General features: G+C 33.1%; 2 protein-coding genes across 4 annotated transcripts in view; one reads left to right on the top strand and one right to left on the bottom strand.

The window, feature by feature from the left end:
• LOC129808219 (uncharacterized) overlaps nt 1-667 on the top strand; it is a 28,438-nt gene extending 27,771 nt beyond the window's left edge. For 2 of the 3 annotated variants that reach the window (XM_055858026.1, XM_055858024.1), the window contains exon 5: nt 46-667. In XM_055858026.1, the coding sequence (XP_055714001.1) occupies nt 46-123 (78 nt within the window). In that variant the 3' untranslated portion in view covers nt 124-667. The remainder of the gene's footprint in view (nt 1-45) is intronic. The other variant, XM_055858027.1, reaches the window with a different exon arrangement.
• On the bottom strand, nt 655-15,921 carry LOC129808222 (uncharacterized). Its single transcript, XM_055858031.1, has 4 exons — nt 15,528-15,921; nt 14,964-15,234; nt 3,623-5,080; nt 655-1,239 (listed from the first exon to the last, which is right to left on the bottom strand). Exons 1-4 carry the CDS (start codon nt 15,651-15,653, stop codon nt 1,076-1,078), a joined length of 2,019 nt encoding a protein of 672 aa, XP_055714006.1. The 5' UTR covers nt 15,654-15,921; the 3' UTR covers nt 655-1,075.
• Nucleotides 15,922-16,350: the final 429 nt, after the last annotated feature.

Below are 16,350 nucleotides of genomic sequence, written 5' to 3'. Positions count from 1 at the left end.
TAAAATAATTTTCAAGCACTTTCTAAGGTTGGTGAATCTTTGCAGAAAATCACAATAATAACACCATCTCCAAATCGTAAGAAATTCACAGAGAATATTTTAGAAAGGAGAGATTCTCGGTAAAAGGACATTGGATGTGTCTTAAGGAGAAGCGAAAAAATGGGAGACTGAATAAAAGTGACAAAAAAAAGAAATCTTGCAATACTTTGAAATTGATTAGGAAATGAACAATAATTTTCTGTGTTTAAAATTAAATAAGTGTAAGTAAGTTTAAAGTAAAATAAGTGAATGAGGTGATTCTTGTTAATTTCTAGATAATATTTTATGCTTAAATCTATGCTCAAGATGCAAAGCCTAAGGCATACCTAAGTTTGCCAACAATGTCTTCATCATTAAATCTTTGCAATATTCACACCAATTGAGAAAATTACCAACTTGGAGTTGTAATTTTCCTACATGGCGTGTGACACCTTTATTTCAATTTCTCTCGAAAATTGAATAATCTTGAGCATTACTTTGTATCTTTTTCCAATTGAATTTTCGACGTTGTACATAATTTCTGGAAAAAAATAAGAACGAAGCTGCGGAGTAATTTAAGATGGTATTTAAGACGTGTGTAAAGTATATAATTGAAAAAAAGAAAAAGAAAATGTGTAACAATTAAAAATAACACCTTTTATTTCTTCTCATGCTCATAGAGTCTCTCCCTTTTTTTTTGCAAACAACAAAATAATCATCTCTAAACTAAAAGAAACACTAGCAATCACTCGATCACAAGAGGAGAGATTATTGTGATGGGAAATAAATCAATTTTTCCTGACTTACTTTTGAGAGAAAAATGCACACAAACCCAGCTCAAGCATTGTTGAAGGAAAGGCTTTCATTGATTTCCATGCTCATAAAGTCACTTTTTCGCATTGACTTTCTCGCATCAAAAACCGGAGAAATTCATCTTATGAGAATTTTCTTGCGTAGGTGAATTGCCAAGGGAAAAATATGTGACTCTATTGTGAGATTGTATGCCATCAAAATGATCTTGGTTGGAAGTTTGTGTGGTGATTTCCTCTTTGATTAACTATTTGCCATTTTGCTGCGTGCCATTGGGGGCATCTTGGGCGGGAGGTTTTCGATATTTGTGATAGATGATCTCGGCTGTCCACATAACCAACGTTGCGGCTGTTGTGAGGTTGATGAAGATAATGCAATTGACGTAACTTCCGGAAATATCCCTTATGATACCTAGGAGAAGATTTCGAAAGAGAGTTCAACATTTAGTTTAAAATTTTAGGTCTAAAATGATCTTCAGACCCGATGTTTATCCAAATCGTTTAATTGGTTTAGCGGGTAGTAGGGCAGATTTGAATTGTGGTAGCTTTGAAACTGAACTTTTTTCTCCTATTTGTAGAGTGAAAGGAACACCTATTGACACTTTAAGAACTCGTGCTAGGACCTTTTGACACCCTACTCTGTACTATTTGGAATACGAAATTTGAACACGTATCCTTAAACGTAAATTAATGAAAAAACGCCATTACTTACATTTTATTAGATACATTAAATAAATTTCAACATTTTGACAAAAGTGTCAATAGGGGTTCTCTGTCGAAGAGGTATTCATTCGACCCTAAATGGAATTGAACTTATATCATAAAGTACTTTGTCTTCGCAATGTCGAGCTCAATTATATCACAATTACAACGTAGGAGAAGCTATGACACTTATAAGAATTCACTTTTAAGATTTTGGCCCATTCGAGATTGGTCTTCGGGATTTTGATCGGAACCCGTTAGTAAGTTCTCTAATTTCTAGATAGGATTTTAGTTACTGATTTTTACTTAAGAATGGACATTAATATCTATCCCAAGTAGCAAAATTTTACAACATATATTGTAGAAATAAGGTAAACTGAATCTATAACATTAACGTATTTAAATACTTAAATTAATAATATTGATAACTTTTCGACACTTTTCGAGCTTTGTTGGGACATTCATTGGGACATTTTTAACCAGAATAATACTGTTGATAAATATCTATATTTAGTTACAGAAAGTATAGCTATCGTTTAAAGTTTTCAGAATCGACAGTCGATAGTATCGAAAATAAGTTATCATGTCACCCCTGGGGTGACATGATAACTTCTCTTCGATAGTATCGACTGTCGATTATGAAAAATTCAAACGATATCTGTACTTTTTGTAGCTATTACAAATATTTATCAACAGTCACATTCTATTAAAAATGTCACAATAAAAGGCCTAACAATGAGTAAAAAGTCATCATTCACTTTATCTAAGAGATAGAGATTTATCGATACTACGGATTCGATAGTATCGAAAAGTTAGGTTCCACCCCTGTTTTTACATAATAACTTAAATTTTTCTTAACTATTCTTTTCAAAAAAGAGGTGACAAAACATCCCAAATCGCGCCTTTAAATAAATGCTATTCTCCGAAATCCTTTTCATTTTAAAATGGCAAAACCTTAAAAACCGTTAAGATTTTAGAATTTTTAGTACGTTCAAGAAAATTTACCAATGAATAATAATATTGTTTCTTGTAGACAAACGAGAAAAACTATTTTGCAAATATAAAAGCGGAAAAAAACCTTGGCAAGTTTTTCTTTAATTATTTTAAAAATACTATAACGCAATTTTTAAGTTATCAGTTTTATTTTTATTGGGGTTTAATCGTCGTAAATAAAGATTTTGTAAAAATTGTGTAAGGATTGGAGCAAGTATTTCTTCACAGTTTAAATTTATTTAAAAAAAAATACTAAAATGAAAATTAGCGTGACTTCTCTTAATATTTTAACAAAATTAAATGAAATTATACAAGAAAATAAATGAAAAGAAGACAAAAGTTATTTCTATAGGTTTCATAGACTCCATTGCTTTTAGTGAATTTATTTACTCTGCTTTTAGGTTTAGTTGAAAACTGATCTTAAATACGAAATAATTAAAAGCTAATATTTTTGAAGCGCATTACAATAAAATAAAATTAATTTGTCATCTTTTTGCTTTAACCTACACCCTGTGCTACCATCGCCGTCTTATTGTTGACGCTAAACCCCAAGGAAAAACGACGAAAAAGTCTATTCTCGGATTTTATTATTATAACGCAGCATTAGCTCTGCAGGGTTATCTCGTATTATTAATTAGGTATATATTAATTACAAAGTTCAATTCAATTGTAAAATTTATATTAAAATAAAATTAGTTTTATAAATATTTAAACGATATACGTTACGATATTATCGGTTCTTGTATTATCGTATTGCAGATCTTGTGCACTAAACTTTTTTAAATATCAAGATGTTAATATAATTTTGTGTTGGCAGAACGTTTTCGCCGTTTTTTTTATCATCATAAATCGTGCTAAAGTCGAATTTATAATCTAAGACAATTTTATAACGACTGACATATTCTTATACCGTAAAAGCCGTGAAGAATTAAAGTTTCTCTAGAATTAACGCATTTTTACATAATTCTCAAACAAATTCAATTCCTAGACTTAACTTTCACACATTTTAGGGCATTACGAACATTATTTAGGTCATTAAGGTGAGCTATAAAATTATCCCGTCTATTTTATTTGAAGTTTATGTAATTTAAATCACTCACCCATCGTAGGTCCCAAGGTTAGAAGCAAAAACCCATTGGTGAGCATCTGAAGCCCTGAAGCTGAAGCCAGTCTCTCGATGCAGATGTAGCTGGGAATGACGAGACCCATATACACCGATCGTACTCCTTTGCCTACGCCCAGAAAGAAACCTACTCCTAGCATAGCTGAGTAGCTGTGAGCAAAAGGAACACAGGCTCTGCCGATGATCAGCATCACCAAACTGTACATGTACATGTGCTTGGGTGACTGGTGGAAGTAGTCGCCGATGAAGGGAGCTAGGAAACGGAAGATGATGTCAGAAATCGCAAGTAGAGACATCACAGAAGCGATCTCTTCGGTGCTGAAATTCATGTCGGCAAGGATGAAGGGCGTGAAGAGAGAAAAGTTCAGTTCTGCGAAGATTGCAATGGACATGCCCAACATCAAGTTCACGTAGACGAGATCACGCAGGAGATCCAGATCGAAGAACTTTACCACTCGCCGTATTTGGTGTCGAATAATACTTTTAAAGGGTTTCCGAGGTTTCCGGATGGGAAGATTTGCATAGTAGCTTTCAGTGCTCATGGATCTTTGGAGAGGTTTTTTCAAGGATTTATTTTTACTATTTGTCAGAGTTTCTTCTTCCGCAACACCTTCTGACATCTTCGCACAGCTCCCAGGATGACTTCTCTTAGGATCTTTGGGCTCGTGGAATTTCTCGTCAAAGATCTTGACAGAACTCCCGAGATTGACAGTGTCCAGAGATCCTGTTTCAAACCAGCGCTTCTTTGGAATAGCACTCAAGGGTCCAGGAGACGGCGGAGGACTTCCCATATCCATTTTCACTCTCTGCAGATCTGAGAAAGTGGCAGACTTTTTAACAGGAAGCGCATCATGACCCTTGGAAGCCTGGCACTGAAGATTGAACTTCATAGCAGGGATCACTTCAAATCCGTAAATATTCTGAAGATCAGCATTGTGATCAATTGAGATCCTTCTGTAAGGATACTCCAAGTACATCTCTTCATCATCTGAAGGAAATTCCCAAGTTTCCTCCTTCTTTTCCGGTACTTTCCTAGGTAGAGAATCTGTCTTAGCTTCAATGATGTGACAGGAAGAGACACTGCTTCTTTTGGAATCAATTCTCAAGGGTATCACTTCTGATTTAAAAGGTCTCTCTTGCATCTCAAATTCTTTGATTGGAGGTGGTTCTGGAGGAGCTTTAGCTTCTACAAGATGCCACTTAATTGGTTGAAGCAGTAGCCCAGCTAAGATAATATGCATGGAGACAGCTGAGATAATCAAGACGCATCCCTGAACTCCATATTCCGCAAGAAGAATAGTCACTAGTTGTGGAAGGAATATTGGTCCAAGCCCTGTGATTGTAATTGCGATACCCATGGCTTTGTTCCTCCTGACCACAAAGTAGGAATTTAGAGCGAGAGAGAAGCCTGAAGTGGCCATTCCAAAACCAATAGCTAAAAAAAGTCGAAAAAAATGTTTTAGTTCAAAATTGGAAAAGATAGGGGGCTGTCTTGAATCTTTAGACTGTAGACAGTATTATTTCATCCTCAAGAGAATTTAATTTTGAAAATGGTAATTCCCAAAGCCAGTTCAGCCGGTATCCATTAGTATAGTACTCATTATTACTCCGCTAAGAAAAATTGTAGGGTACAAATGGGGAATTTATATTTCGAATTTGGTCTTCTTTTTCTCTTTGCTCATCTAAAAGCAAGAAGGATTTTCTAAAATCCCAATATTAGGTTCGATACCTATCTCAAAATAATCTACACAGTAAAAAATAATTACTACGATTATCGCGTGTAATGGGAGAGCATCGATTTTCGTAGTAATTTTCGCTGAATTTTTCTAGTTGAATTCAAGCCGTTGAATTTTTTCTAAGCTGAAAATTTTCAGTTTAATATTTTTAGAGTTGAATTTAGCGAGCTGAATTTTTTTTTCTGTTTAATTTTGCTTAGTTGATTTACCTTAGTTGAATTTTTTTAGTTGAATTTTTTTAGTTGAATTTTTTTAGTTGATTTTTTTTAGTTGATTTTTTTTATTTTAATTTCCTTTTTATTTCTTTTTTGCGAATAAAACAATTGTAAATAAAACACAGTAAGTATTTTTTATCTTTTTTATTTTATTTTTAATTTATCATAGAAATTTTGTGTATTAGTGTACGAACCTTAGGGTTCATATTTCCGGTTCTATTACAAGAACTCCTCGAGCCACCTTGTGGCTCCATTTTTAAAATATAAATTTGTAAAAACTCCAGCACGCAAGAGATTTTTTTGGGGAACATATAATTAAATATGTTGTACGCTGCCACCGTCACTGAAAGGGCATCCCACAGTGACGTTGTGTGGACCAGTGGCACGTTGTCCACAAACACAACGTGCTCCGGAATGTCCTTGTCTAGAAAGGAATCAGAATTGTAAATAAAGAAGTTAGGTATGAGAAAATTGATGTAATATTACAAGCATTATGGTTATAAGTCTTAAAATTACTATTTAATTTTGAGTATAATATTAGCATATTGTTATAAAAATTGATGTTTTTATTTGGAGTTTTACGTGAAAATTGTCAAAATTACAGTTACTTGCTTTTAGGATAATGCTTTGCAAAACATTTTACAATAACTAGACAAAAAGTATACACAAATTTAAATCAATTCACAAAATGATAATGGCCAACGCACAATAACTTTTGTTTTGTAAACGTGTTTTGGACATTTCAATTTTTTTTTAATTAATCGCAAAAATATGTCCTTGCTATGAAAAATTTTAAGTTGTTCACGCAATTTTAATCATTTTAATGCTCAATTTGCTGAGTTTAATTAAAGGCGTAAAAAAGCAATGACCATGTAGAAAAGTCTGTTCGCTGTGAATAACGCTCTTTCAATAATTAAGAACCAAAATGCTTGTAAAATGTTTACTGTGTAAACTTACCCAATATCTGTATGGATGGCGCTGCTTCTGGAGGTTTGATATTTTTAATATCCGTCTCCGCCTGTAAATAGTACGACAAAAATAAATTTAAAAAAAAAACTTATTCCCTTAATCTAACTAAGACTATAAAAAAATAGAAGGTACATGGATTTGCGGAATACTCGAAATCACGAAATAGATATTTCCGTGAATATTTTCATTTCATACGGTTTAATACATACTGACTTACTACAGATTAAGTCAATTTTTAAATGACAAAAAAGCGGCTCCTTGGTGCACTTGGTAAGACCGGTGGTGTGACCCCCGAGCCCGACTAGCTATCACAGTTGTGAATTCGAGTTCCATCCAGTGCAAATGATCGAAGAGCCTGAAGCGTCTCAAAGTGGAGATTTCTCATACACAATGTAAATCGGATAAATAATTGTAAATTGAACAATGTAAAATGACAATAAAGCCCGATACTTCAAAAATAAATAAAAAATAATAAATGGCGAAAAACAACGAACAGTAAAAATATAAATAGATGTGATTAAGAATCACACGTACTTTGGTTAGCGAATCATTAAAATTGGTGAAGAAAATCATTTGATTCTTAATGGCTTTAGCTATTCAGACATATCCAAAATGCTAGAGAAATAAAAGGATGGGAATTTTGATTCTAAGTTGAATAAAAGGAATAAAACTGAATTATAATACTGTTCTCTTTGAGTTCGATCAGTAAAGAATTACGCAATGGAAATACTCTGTCAAATGTTTAAACCCAAGACAAATTCAAAATAAATTGATTCACTAAAAATTTTAATTACCCTTTTAAAGACTTCTTACGGACCGAAAATTAACAATAAACATTAAACCAATAAACAACATTTGTGAAACGTCTTACTTCTAACTTTGGTCAATCCAACAGAGTGTGATTCAATGTATTTTTGCCCCTATGAACGATAGGGATAAAAATAGCCCAAAAATTAAAATAATTTTTCTGACAATACCAATGAATTATATTTGCGTTCTAATGAAAAATATTGCGTGTAGTTATTGTAGTTTCTAGCGTAGAGGTTTTTGTTTAAAAAAATTTGGAAATATGAAAAAAAAATAAAATCATTTATCAGTGCAGTCATTTGAAAATTCGTCACTTTTAAGATTAGAGCAAATAGTTGGAGATTTTCAAATATTTTTTCCAATGAGATGCGGGTGAATCAATCGTCCTTACAGGGTTAATACCGATAAATTATGCAAAATTACTTTAGCAGTACATATCTACTACACGAGTTCGAGCATTTCGCAAAGTTGGCACGCTTTGCTACCCTGTTTTGCTCTAAATGGACAAAAACTTTTTCTTTAAATCGGTGGCAATTCGCAACATAGATGAAAACATAAAAGGAAAAAGAGTTAAATATACCTCATGGTGTTGAAGCAGAAGTGTGATCACATCTTTAAAATATGAACACAAATCTTTTAGGAATTGCTCCAGAACGACAGCTTCATTGTGATCATCGGATATTGATTTCTTCATTGCTCGAAGAATCTTCCCTTGCTTTGTTAGAAGTTTTGCCTTCAATTCTCGTATATCACACTGGGTTAGCTCCAAAAAATGGTCAAATAAGTCTGATGGATTTTTGAGGAAGCTATATTCCTCCACAAGTTCTCTTATTGAAGTTTCCTCATTTATTTTCTTGCGCAAGTTTGGAAAGCAAAACAAGGGCGACTGGCCTGGTTCTTCCATAATCACATCAGGTTGATTGTTCACATTTCCGGCAAAGCGCATACGATTTCTTTTCAACTTTCTGGGATCTTTATACAATTGGCTCTCAGTTCTTTTTCTGTTATCACTGTTTAGGTAATTTCTTCTATTTTTCATCCGATCTACCCAGCCTTGGTAGCCATTGCCGATAATCATTCCGTCATCATCCTTCTCTAGGAATGTCTCCGGATATTCAGCAACTAACTGCCGAGCCATTCCACGGATGATTTCGATGATTGAGTACGGATCCTGCCCATCATCGCGCACTACACTCAAAATAACGTCTACAACTTTAGTTCTCTGAGAACATGTCAGTTGCTTCTTGTTATTAATTGCATTTAAAATTTCTGGTCCCATATTGTTCTATGGGATATTTTTGCCTGGGTAATTTGTTAGGACTCGCCTCCTTTGCCGTCTATTTTTGGTACATCCTGGAACTGGAAACTGTACCTCAGACTCAGTAGTAACGAGATCACATTCGAGGTCGTGGAGATCAGATATAGGTGGTAGTGGTGTTACTGGGTCATCTCCGAGTGCTCCATTCGACAAATGCCTCATGGGTGCCTGAACAGTCAAATTGTGAAGGTTTAAGGGATCAGTTTGAGAATTGGGATCCTGTGAATTTATAAAATATTAATACATTTATGATGAAAAAAAAATCAAAAAAGTGTACCTGATATTGAGAAGTAGAAGGATCATGTAATTGCGGAATAATGAAAATAGAGTTTGGTTGATCAATCTGAGGCGAAGGTTCATCTTGGTGTTGAGGCGTAGATTTATTTTGTTGTGACGACGGACTCCAAACTTCATTCTCAGCTAGCCCAATGATGATTTCATCTTGAACTATATGTTCCAGAGCTTTGTCCTTATTAATTGGTGTGCCACATTCTTTCAAAACAAGCTTTGCACATTTGAATCCTAACTCAACACTGGATTCATATAGGACTTCATTTATTGCAGCACCGCAGATGATGAGAGCCTTTTTCTCCCCGTCGTTACTCCATACCTTGAATCTTTTCATCTTAAAATTTTTAAAATCAAGATTTTTTTCTGTTACTATTTCTTTATTACATAATTACTAAAACTATTTTATTAACTTAATTTTTAAAACTATTTTACTATTTAATTATGTTCAAACTCTACTATTAACTAATATGTACAATTATAAGTCGCAACAGATTTACAATTTATTTCGGGATAGCATGTTTAATATATAGTACTGGATAATTCAGATTTGGCAATTTCAATGCTGTTATTTCCGAATGATCAATTAATTCATTTTGGTTGCGAATAATTATTTCATGTTTCTCAGTCAAAAAATATAATGCCTGTTCCGAGTTTTCAAATGTCTTATGCTTATAGCCAATAATTGAGAAATCAGAACAATCGTTCTTAACCATTATTCTTATTATTTCAATCAGAAAAGCTACGCCGTAAATGTCTCTTTCCAAGAAAAGAAACGATCCTGTTTGAAAATTCATACCTCTGTAAATACCTTTATCTACAAAAAAAACATCAGTAGGTATGTAATTCATATGACGGATAATATCCTTTTCAACATCCAAAAGATCATCAAATCTGACATATTCCGTTTTCGGAATAAAGAATTTATGAAATATGTTCTTTTCTGACAATATAATTGACTGTTCTTGTTGGTGCTTCATTGAGCATGATTTCGCAACATTTTTATAGTTGCAGCCCCTTGTCACGATTTTTTTGAAATAAGAATGTTTGCTTTCTGGTCTTAATGTGCAATATGAGATCAATGGACCAAATTTCTTGATAAGATATGGGTAGTGTCGCAGATAATGATGCTTCGGACGTAAGGATTCAGTAAAATTAGTAGACCGCAACTCAAGATAGTCAAAAATTATAATTCTTAGTACAGAACGCTGAGCTTCAGAGATAATTGGAGATACAACGATATCTACAATTTCTTTCAAAGTAGCAATCATTTTAAAAACTGGATCACCTACAATTTCATTTTTATCTTTGAATTCGAGACATATCAATGGTAATATGTTCATCAAGCACCATTTATCGTACATTCGTCCAAATATGTTTGAAATATTTTGTTTCAGAAAAATTGATGCATTTAATTTAAGCTTCTTGAAATAAAATTTTATCAATTTTTCAAGTTTTTGGTGTGAGATCCATCCGTTTCGTATCATATGCCTAAATATCAAACAAAGGTCCGCAGGTATAATACCTTCAAATAAATCATGAGCTAAACATGGCGGGAGTCCTGGATTATTAATTTTAAAATACGATAATTCATTAAATACCGTAAGAAACTTAACTCCCCTCTCATGTTTTGTCTTATGCTCTTCTATTTTTTCTAAATCACAAATATGAGTCTCATTGGTTCGCAATTCTGATATCATTTGAACATTATTATGAAACTCTTCCCTCTGTATGTAGCAAAATCTGCACATAAATATTGCTGTAGAAAAATTTTCCATAAATCCGCCAACTTGATTACTTCCCAGATTGTCCCCAAGTACGGCAAATACTGATCCTTTCAAATGATATCTTAAATTATTGTGTGAAACAATCAATCCTGTCTCTTCCAAATTTTTTATGTCATCAATTAGTTTTCTGAACACGACATTGGGAGAAAAATGTTTGAAATCTTTTTCTTTGCATAAGGCAACTAAATAATAATTATTAATTTGCGACCTATTATGTTTCGACATATTACCTATTGCAACATATACTCCCACTAGCTTATGCTTTCCACGAGCACTGCCCAAAGGATTTACAATCTCAAATGAGTCTTGATAGATTAATAATTGAATGTTATTTGTTTCGTTCCAAAATTCATTTTGTAAGTAAAGCTCACTATCATACAAATCACACCTAAAATCTGGGTGACGTTCCTTTGATAAAAAGAAATCATTTCGAAAATCCTCATTCATGAAAAGCACTTGCAGTAACTCAATTATTGGCACATAATAATATGTTGCGTCTTCGTCATGATTTTTTCCTGTTTTTCCCAGATAAATTTCTACTGGACTGACAAAAAATTGATTTTGAGTTGCAGTATTAAGCCTTGCATAGGAATTTCTCAGCAAACCATTCTTTTCACTAAAAAGACTTTTGAACAGTGTGTTTTCGTTATTCATAGTGGCCATTATTTCATTAATTTGTTGACTCGAAACATTCATTTTTTTAAGTTTACTTTCAAGACTCTTTTGCTTTTGCATCAAATCAATGTTGTATACGCTATTAAGCGAATCAATCAATGAATCATACGAAGACGACGGTATGTTCATCTGTAGCTTTTGAACAAAAAATAAATTGAAATATTCATTTTTTAAGCAATTATTACTTTGAAATATTTGATTTTTCGTTGTTTCATTATAATTTTCTGTGACAAGTTCATTGTCACTGTGTTCTTCAAACACATCTTCATCATATATATCGATAACAGCTTGGGTGTTTTTTTTCTGTTCTTTGAATGACCTTTTATGGTATCTGAAGTAATGTACTCTGAATGCATTGATTTTGCCAAATGAAGAGGTTTTGCCACATTCATTATAAAATGGACATTTTATAGGATTATTATTTTGCAAATGATAAATTGCATGAATGTACATTTGCTTGGCAGAAAACAGCAGTTTTTTACAGTGTGAACATTTGAGTATTCTAATAGATGGTCCAGAATGAATATTACGCATATGCTTTACGAGACCACTATAAGTTTTCATAATTTTTCGGCAATCCATTTCAACGCAAGAAAAAATAGCCATAGGATTAAATTTGTGAATCCTTTGGTGATTTAAATAATGTCTGGCTTCAACAGGTCTCTTGCAGTTTGGGCATGTAGTGAAATTCATCTAAATATGAGACGAAATTCAAACTTTCAAACTCACTAATACTTTTAAATAAATTTAAAATATTCACAATTTTTATGATACATCAGTAATTCTTACCTTCGCTTTGTAAAGAATGTGGAGAACCCAGATCTTTGGTATCGAAATCTCTCTATAAATAAAAAAATAAATAAATTGAAATACATTTTATTCGATATTGACCTCATTCTCTAATTTGTTTGCTTAAGACGCTTTGCTTCCGGAAGGCAACAAAGACAGCACCTCTTAAACTTTTTTATATCTCAATTTATTTTACAATTTGCAAGCATCTACTCATTCAAATCTTGTTTTTTCTCGCTTTGTCATTAAGTCAGGGATTTCACAGGGCACTGGATTCAGGGGCCTGCACTTGATTTTTGTAATTTTTAAAATAAATATTGGTTCATCTGAAATGAACTTTGACCTACCAGATTCACAAACATATCTCTAACGTAAGAGAACATTCGCAAATTTAAACTACCCAATTTTCTTTAAATTACAAAAATCAAGTGCAGGGCCCTGAATCTCGTGCCCTGTGAAATCCCTGACTTAATCACAAAGCGAGAATAGACAACATTTGAGTCAGTAGTTGCTTGCAAATTGTAAAATGAATTGAAAAATAAAATATCCACTGAGGAAGGCTTGGAGTTTACGTTGAACTCTTTGGGAAAATCTAAATCTAAAGTTTCTTAGCAGACCCTTCTTTCCCCGTCGTTCACCGGTTCCCATTAATACTATATTATTCCACCTCAGAAATCTGAAGACCATCAATTATAACAGTTGGGAGGAATTCATCTAATTAACCAATGCCTGGAGAATCTGTGGAGAGTCCTCCCTGAAGGGTTGCTATTGAAGAAGTACATGCTGGTCTTCGTGACACCCATATGCCACTTCATGAAAATTGCAGCTCACACTGTTAAATGGAAGATGAAGCTCCTGGGTCACATTACCTTTCCGGATCCATCGGTAGACCTCTGAAGTTTATCGAAGATTACTCTTGATTGATTGGTCCTGTCTATTCTTGTCGCAAATTACCATTGTAAATGTCAACAGATAAGAACATCCAGAGCATTCGCTTTTCCAATTTATTCACCAACAACGTGAAAAAACAAACTCCAGCAGAAGTAAAAAATCTGATCTTGGACACGGAAAAGGACGTCATCCAGCAGGAAGCACAGTATCTCATTAGCCGGAGAGTATTTTTTCTCTAGAATACTACTTGATAAGTCTAAAATCTACAAAAAAAAAACTCACTATTTGTTTTGCCTTTCCAATGGTTTAATTTGTGTGTGGTAAAATTGCTTCCGGAGAAACAATTTTAGGTGATTTTTATCATCCGTAAGTTTAGAGGTTATGTTGACATTTTTGTAACAAAATAGAGAATGAGGCTTATTCTACATTTTAAGGGGGATACATTTGGGGCACTAAAGTATTCTTTTGCCTGAATTTGTGTCTTTTGGGAGCTCAGACCGTCAGATTCAGATTTCCATTGATTAGCATCGAATATACTCCAACCACCCTAACGATTCATAGAAATCCCTTTTTTTCATGATTTTCGCGAAATCCAGGAAGTCTACCTAACTTTCTGAGCTCCCTGGTATAGTAAAATTCTGAAGAACTTACCAGAACACAGTTAAAATATTGAATTTGCTCTGCTGCTTGCACTTTGTTTTCCACTGGGCAAAATCAGACGCCTTTGTAAACTGACGCCACCGCACGGGGCTTTTAATTACAACGATAATTGGTTGAAAATTCAGGTAAAGTTGAATTTTACAACGATAATCGTTGAAAAGCTCAACTCAAGGTTTAAAATTGCCACAATAATCAGATGAAAATTTCAACTTTCAGTTGAATATTCAACTAAAGTTAAATATTCAACTGATAGTTTAATTTTCAAGTAAAAGTTGAATTTTACAGCAATAATCGTTTGAAATTTCAACTTTTTGTTCTAATATTACTACGATTATCGGTTTAATGTCGGGAATTCAACTAGAAAAATTCATCTTGTTTTTACTGTGTATCTTAAAAAATTTCTTAACTAAAATTAAAGAAAAGAAATGCAAAATAATTTTTGAAACTGTATTTTTTTTGGTTAGTTTTTCACTTAGCTTCAAAAATTTATCGAATTATTTATTGCATATACTGCAAAGTTAAAAAAATTTTAATATTATTGTTTTTTTCGAGTTTTTTTTTTTTTAATATTTAAAAAATAAAAAGTCTAAAAAAGACGTAGTATTCTAGTATCCTGGTTTTCAGTTTCAGCCCTATAATGGAAATTTTTAAATAATTTTATAAGTTTTCTTTATTGAACTATTGTAAAAACTTTTTCTTATTTTTTTTATTACGAAACAGATTAAAATAGGTGCAAAGCTATATGTAAATTTAAAACCTATATTATAGGGCAACCTGGGCTAAGATGGAATCAGCCAAAACTTTCAAAATCAAAAGAAAAGAATGCAGGATTGTAAATTTTTAAATTCAAAATTCAAAATTAGTCTTATCAGACCATTCGAAGTAAGAGTCTTAATTCAAACTACTTAGTCTCCAGTTCGCCTTTTCTGCTATTTTCCAAGATCAGCAATGAGATCTTTATAAAAATAATCTACATCTTTAAGTAGTTTGAAAAGCTTATATTTATGATTACTAATAAGGAAAAAAATCTTCCAAACTTTAACCAACATAGAAAACTATATTACCCCTGCTAACCTTCATATTTTTATTATTATTTATCAAATGTTTAAGAAGGCAATTTGTCCATAAAAAAGAGATTCAGAAAAACTAAAGAATGCACCATAAAGAAAGGCAATAAAGTCACCTGTTAGAATACTGTAGGTAATAATGAAATGAGTGAAAGTTGTTGCCCAAGAGGTGAGAATGAGTCCAACTGAGAAGAATACTCCAGACGCCACACTCACTTTCCTGAAGCCGTAAATTCTCAGCAGAGGCCCATTAAATAAGCCCATTCCCATTCCCACAGCTGATGCCATATTCACGATCATGGCTGAATCCGTGGCAGTCAGTTGCATAGCCTGGAATTGAACATTGTAGATCAGCCCGAAGACCTGAAGTACTGGAATCACGATTCCCTGGAAAAAATATTTTTGAATTCAATCACAACTTCTGCAGAAAATAAAGTGATTGTGTTATCTTCGAGAAAGATAGATGGCACAGTAGAAACAGATAATCTTTTATGTATTCTTACGTAGTACTAAATCAAGTACATTGCAATCGATTGAGATATCACAAATAATACTTTTCTTTAGCAAATACAGGAGCCAAATATTGGTTCAGAGGTCAAGGGCTTTCGGTAGGAATTCTCAATTTATTGATATCGAATTAGGTCACTGAAAACTTTCAAGCACTTCACTATTGATCTTACATTGGCCAGTCCGTAGGCAAAAATCACCACGAAACCCCATCCTCCATCAGGTGGCACTTTTTTCACCTCTTCCTTGGGTTGTTCATCATCAGCTTCTTCCACAATAACCTCCTCTCTCACCCCCATTTTTGCACTCACATATAAAACACTTTCACTGGATTTTCCCAAATTAAAAATCACATTTTCCCGAAGAAAAGTCTCCTCAAGAAAATGCTACAGGTGTTACTTAATCACGGCGCGAATGGACTGTGCGATAGATTGTGTAAAATTAAAGCCAGGGTTTCAATATTTTGTTATCACAGAGGACGCCAAAAAAAATGTTTGATAAGTTTTATCAATTGCTGTGTAAGGAAGCTATAGTATGTGTTTTGAATCTCTGCCATCCATTCAGTCCAATCTATCGATATGGGAAGGGGAAGATAATTTCCCATTTAATTGCAGTTTGTATTGCGGAATTGGCAACTTTATTGCAAGTTGTACCTAATCATCAACATTTATCTAATACTGACTAAGCTGATGACTTTCTATGACAAATTGCATCAATAACATTGAACAAAAAGAACGGAAAAATTGTGAAGAAAATGTTATTATTAAAATGCTTATGGGAATTTGTTTGTTTATGAGTAGAGTTAGATTAATTAAAAAAATAAGATTTTACTGCTTAAATTTAATTTTAAAAGTTAATATTTTTACATAGAGAGAAGTGGGGCACTTTTGAATTGGGGCACCTTTAAAATAAGGCTTTTCTTTTCTATTTTTTTTTAATGGATCTAGACCTCAGCATGATCAGGAGTGTTGTTTTTAACTTAGTCTATGCTATTAT

The sequence above is a fragment of the Phlebotomus papatasi genome, chromosome 3 (genome assembly GCF_024763615.1).
Source record: "Phlebotomus papatasi isolate M1 chromosome 3, Ppap_2.1, whole genome shotgun sequence".
NCBI classification, from domain to species: domain Eukaryota; kingdom Metazoa; phylum Arthropoda; class Insecta; order Diptera; family Psychodidae; genus Phlebotomus; species Phlebotomus papatasi.
Note: the sequence above shows the minus strand (reverse complement) of the source record. Positions and strands in the feature narration are given on the sequence as shown.

Bases quoted from the DNA above. Each gene is read 5' to 3' on its own strand.
- LOC129808222 (XM_055858031.1), bottom strand. From the start codon at position 15,653: ATGGGGGTGAGAGAGGAGGTTATTGTGGAAGAAGCTGATGATGAACAA. The intron at 15,235-15,527 runs GTAAGATCAATA...TATTTTTTCCAG, and splicing joins TTGCCTACGGACTGGCCAAT to GGAATCGTGATTCCAGTACT. The intron at 1,240-3,622 runs GTGAGTGATTTA...ATCTTCTCCTAG, and splicing joins AACCTTGGGACCTACGATGG to GTATCATAAGGGATATTTCC.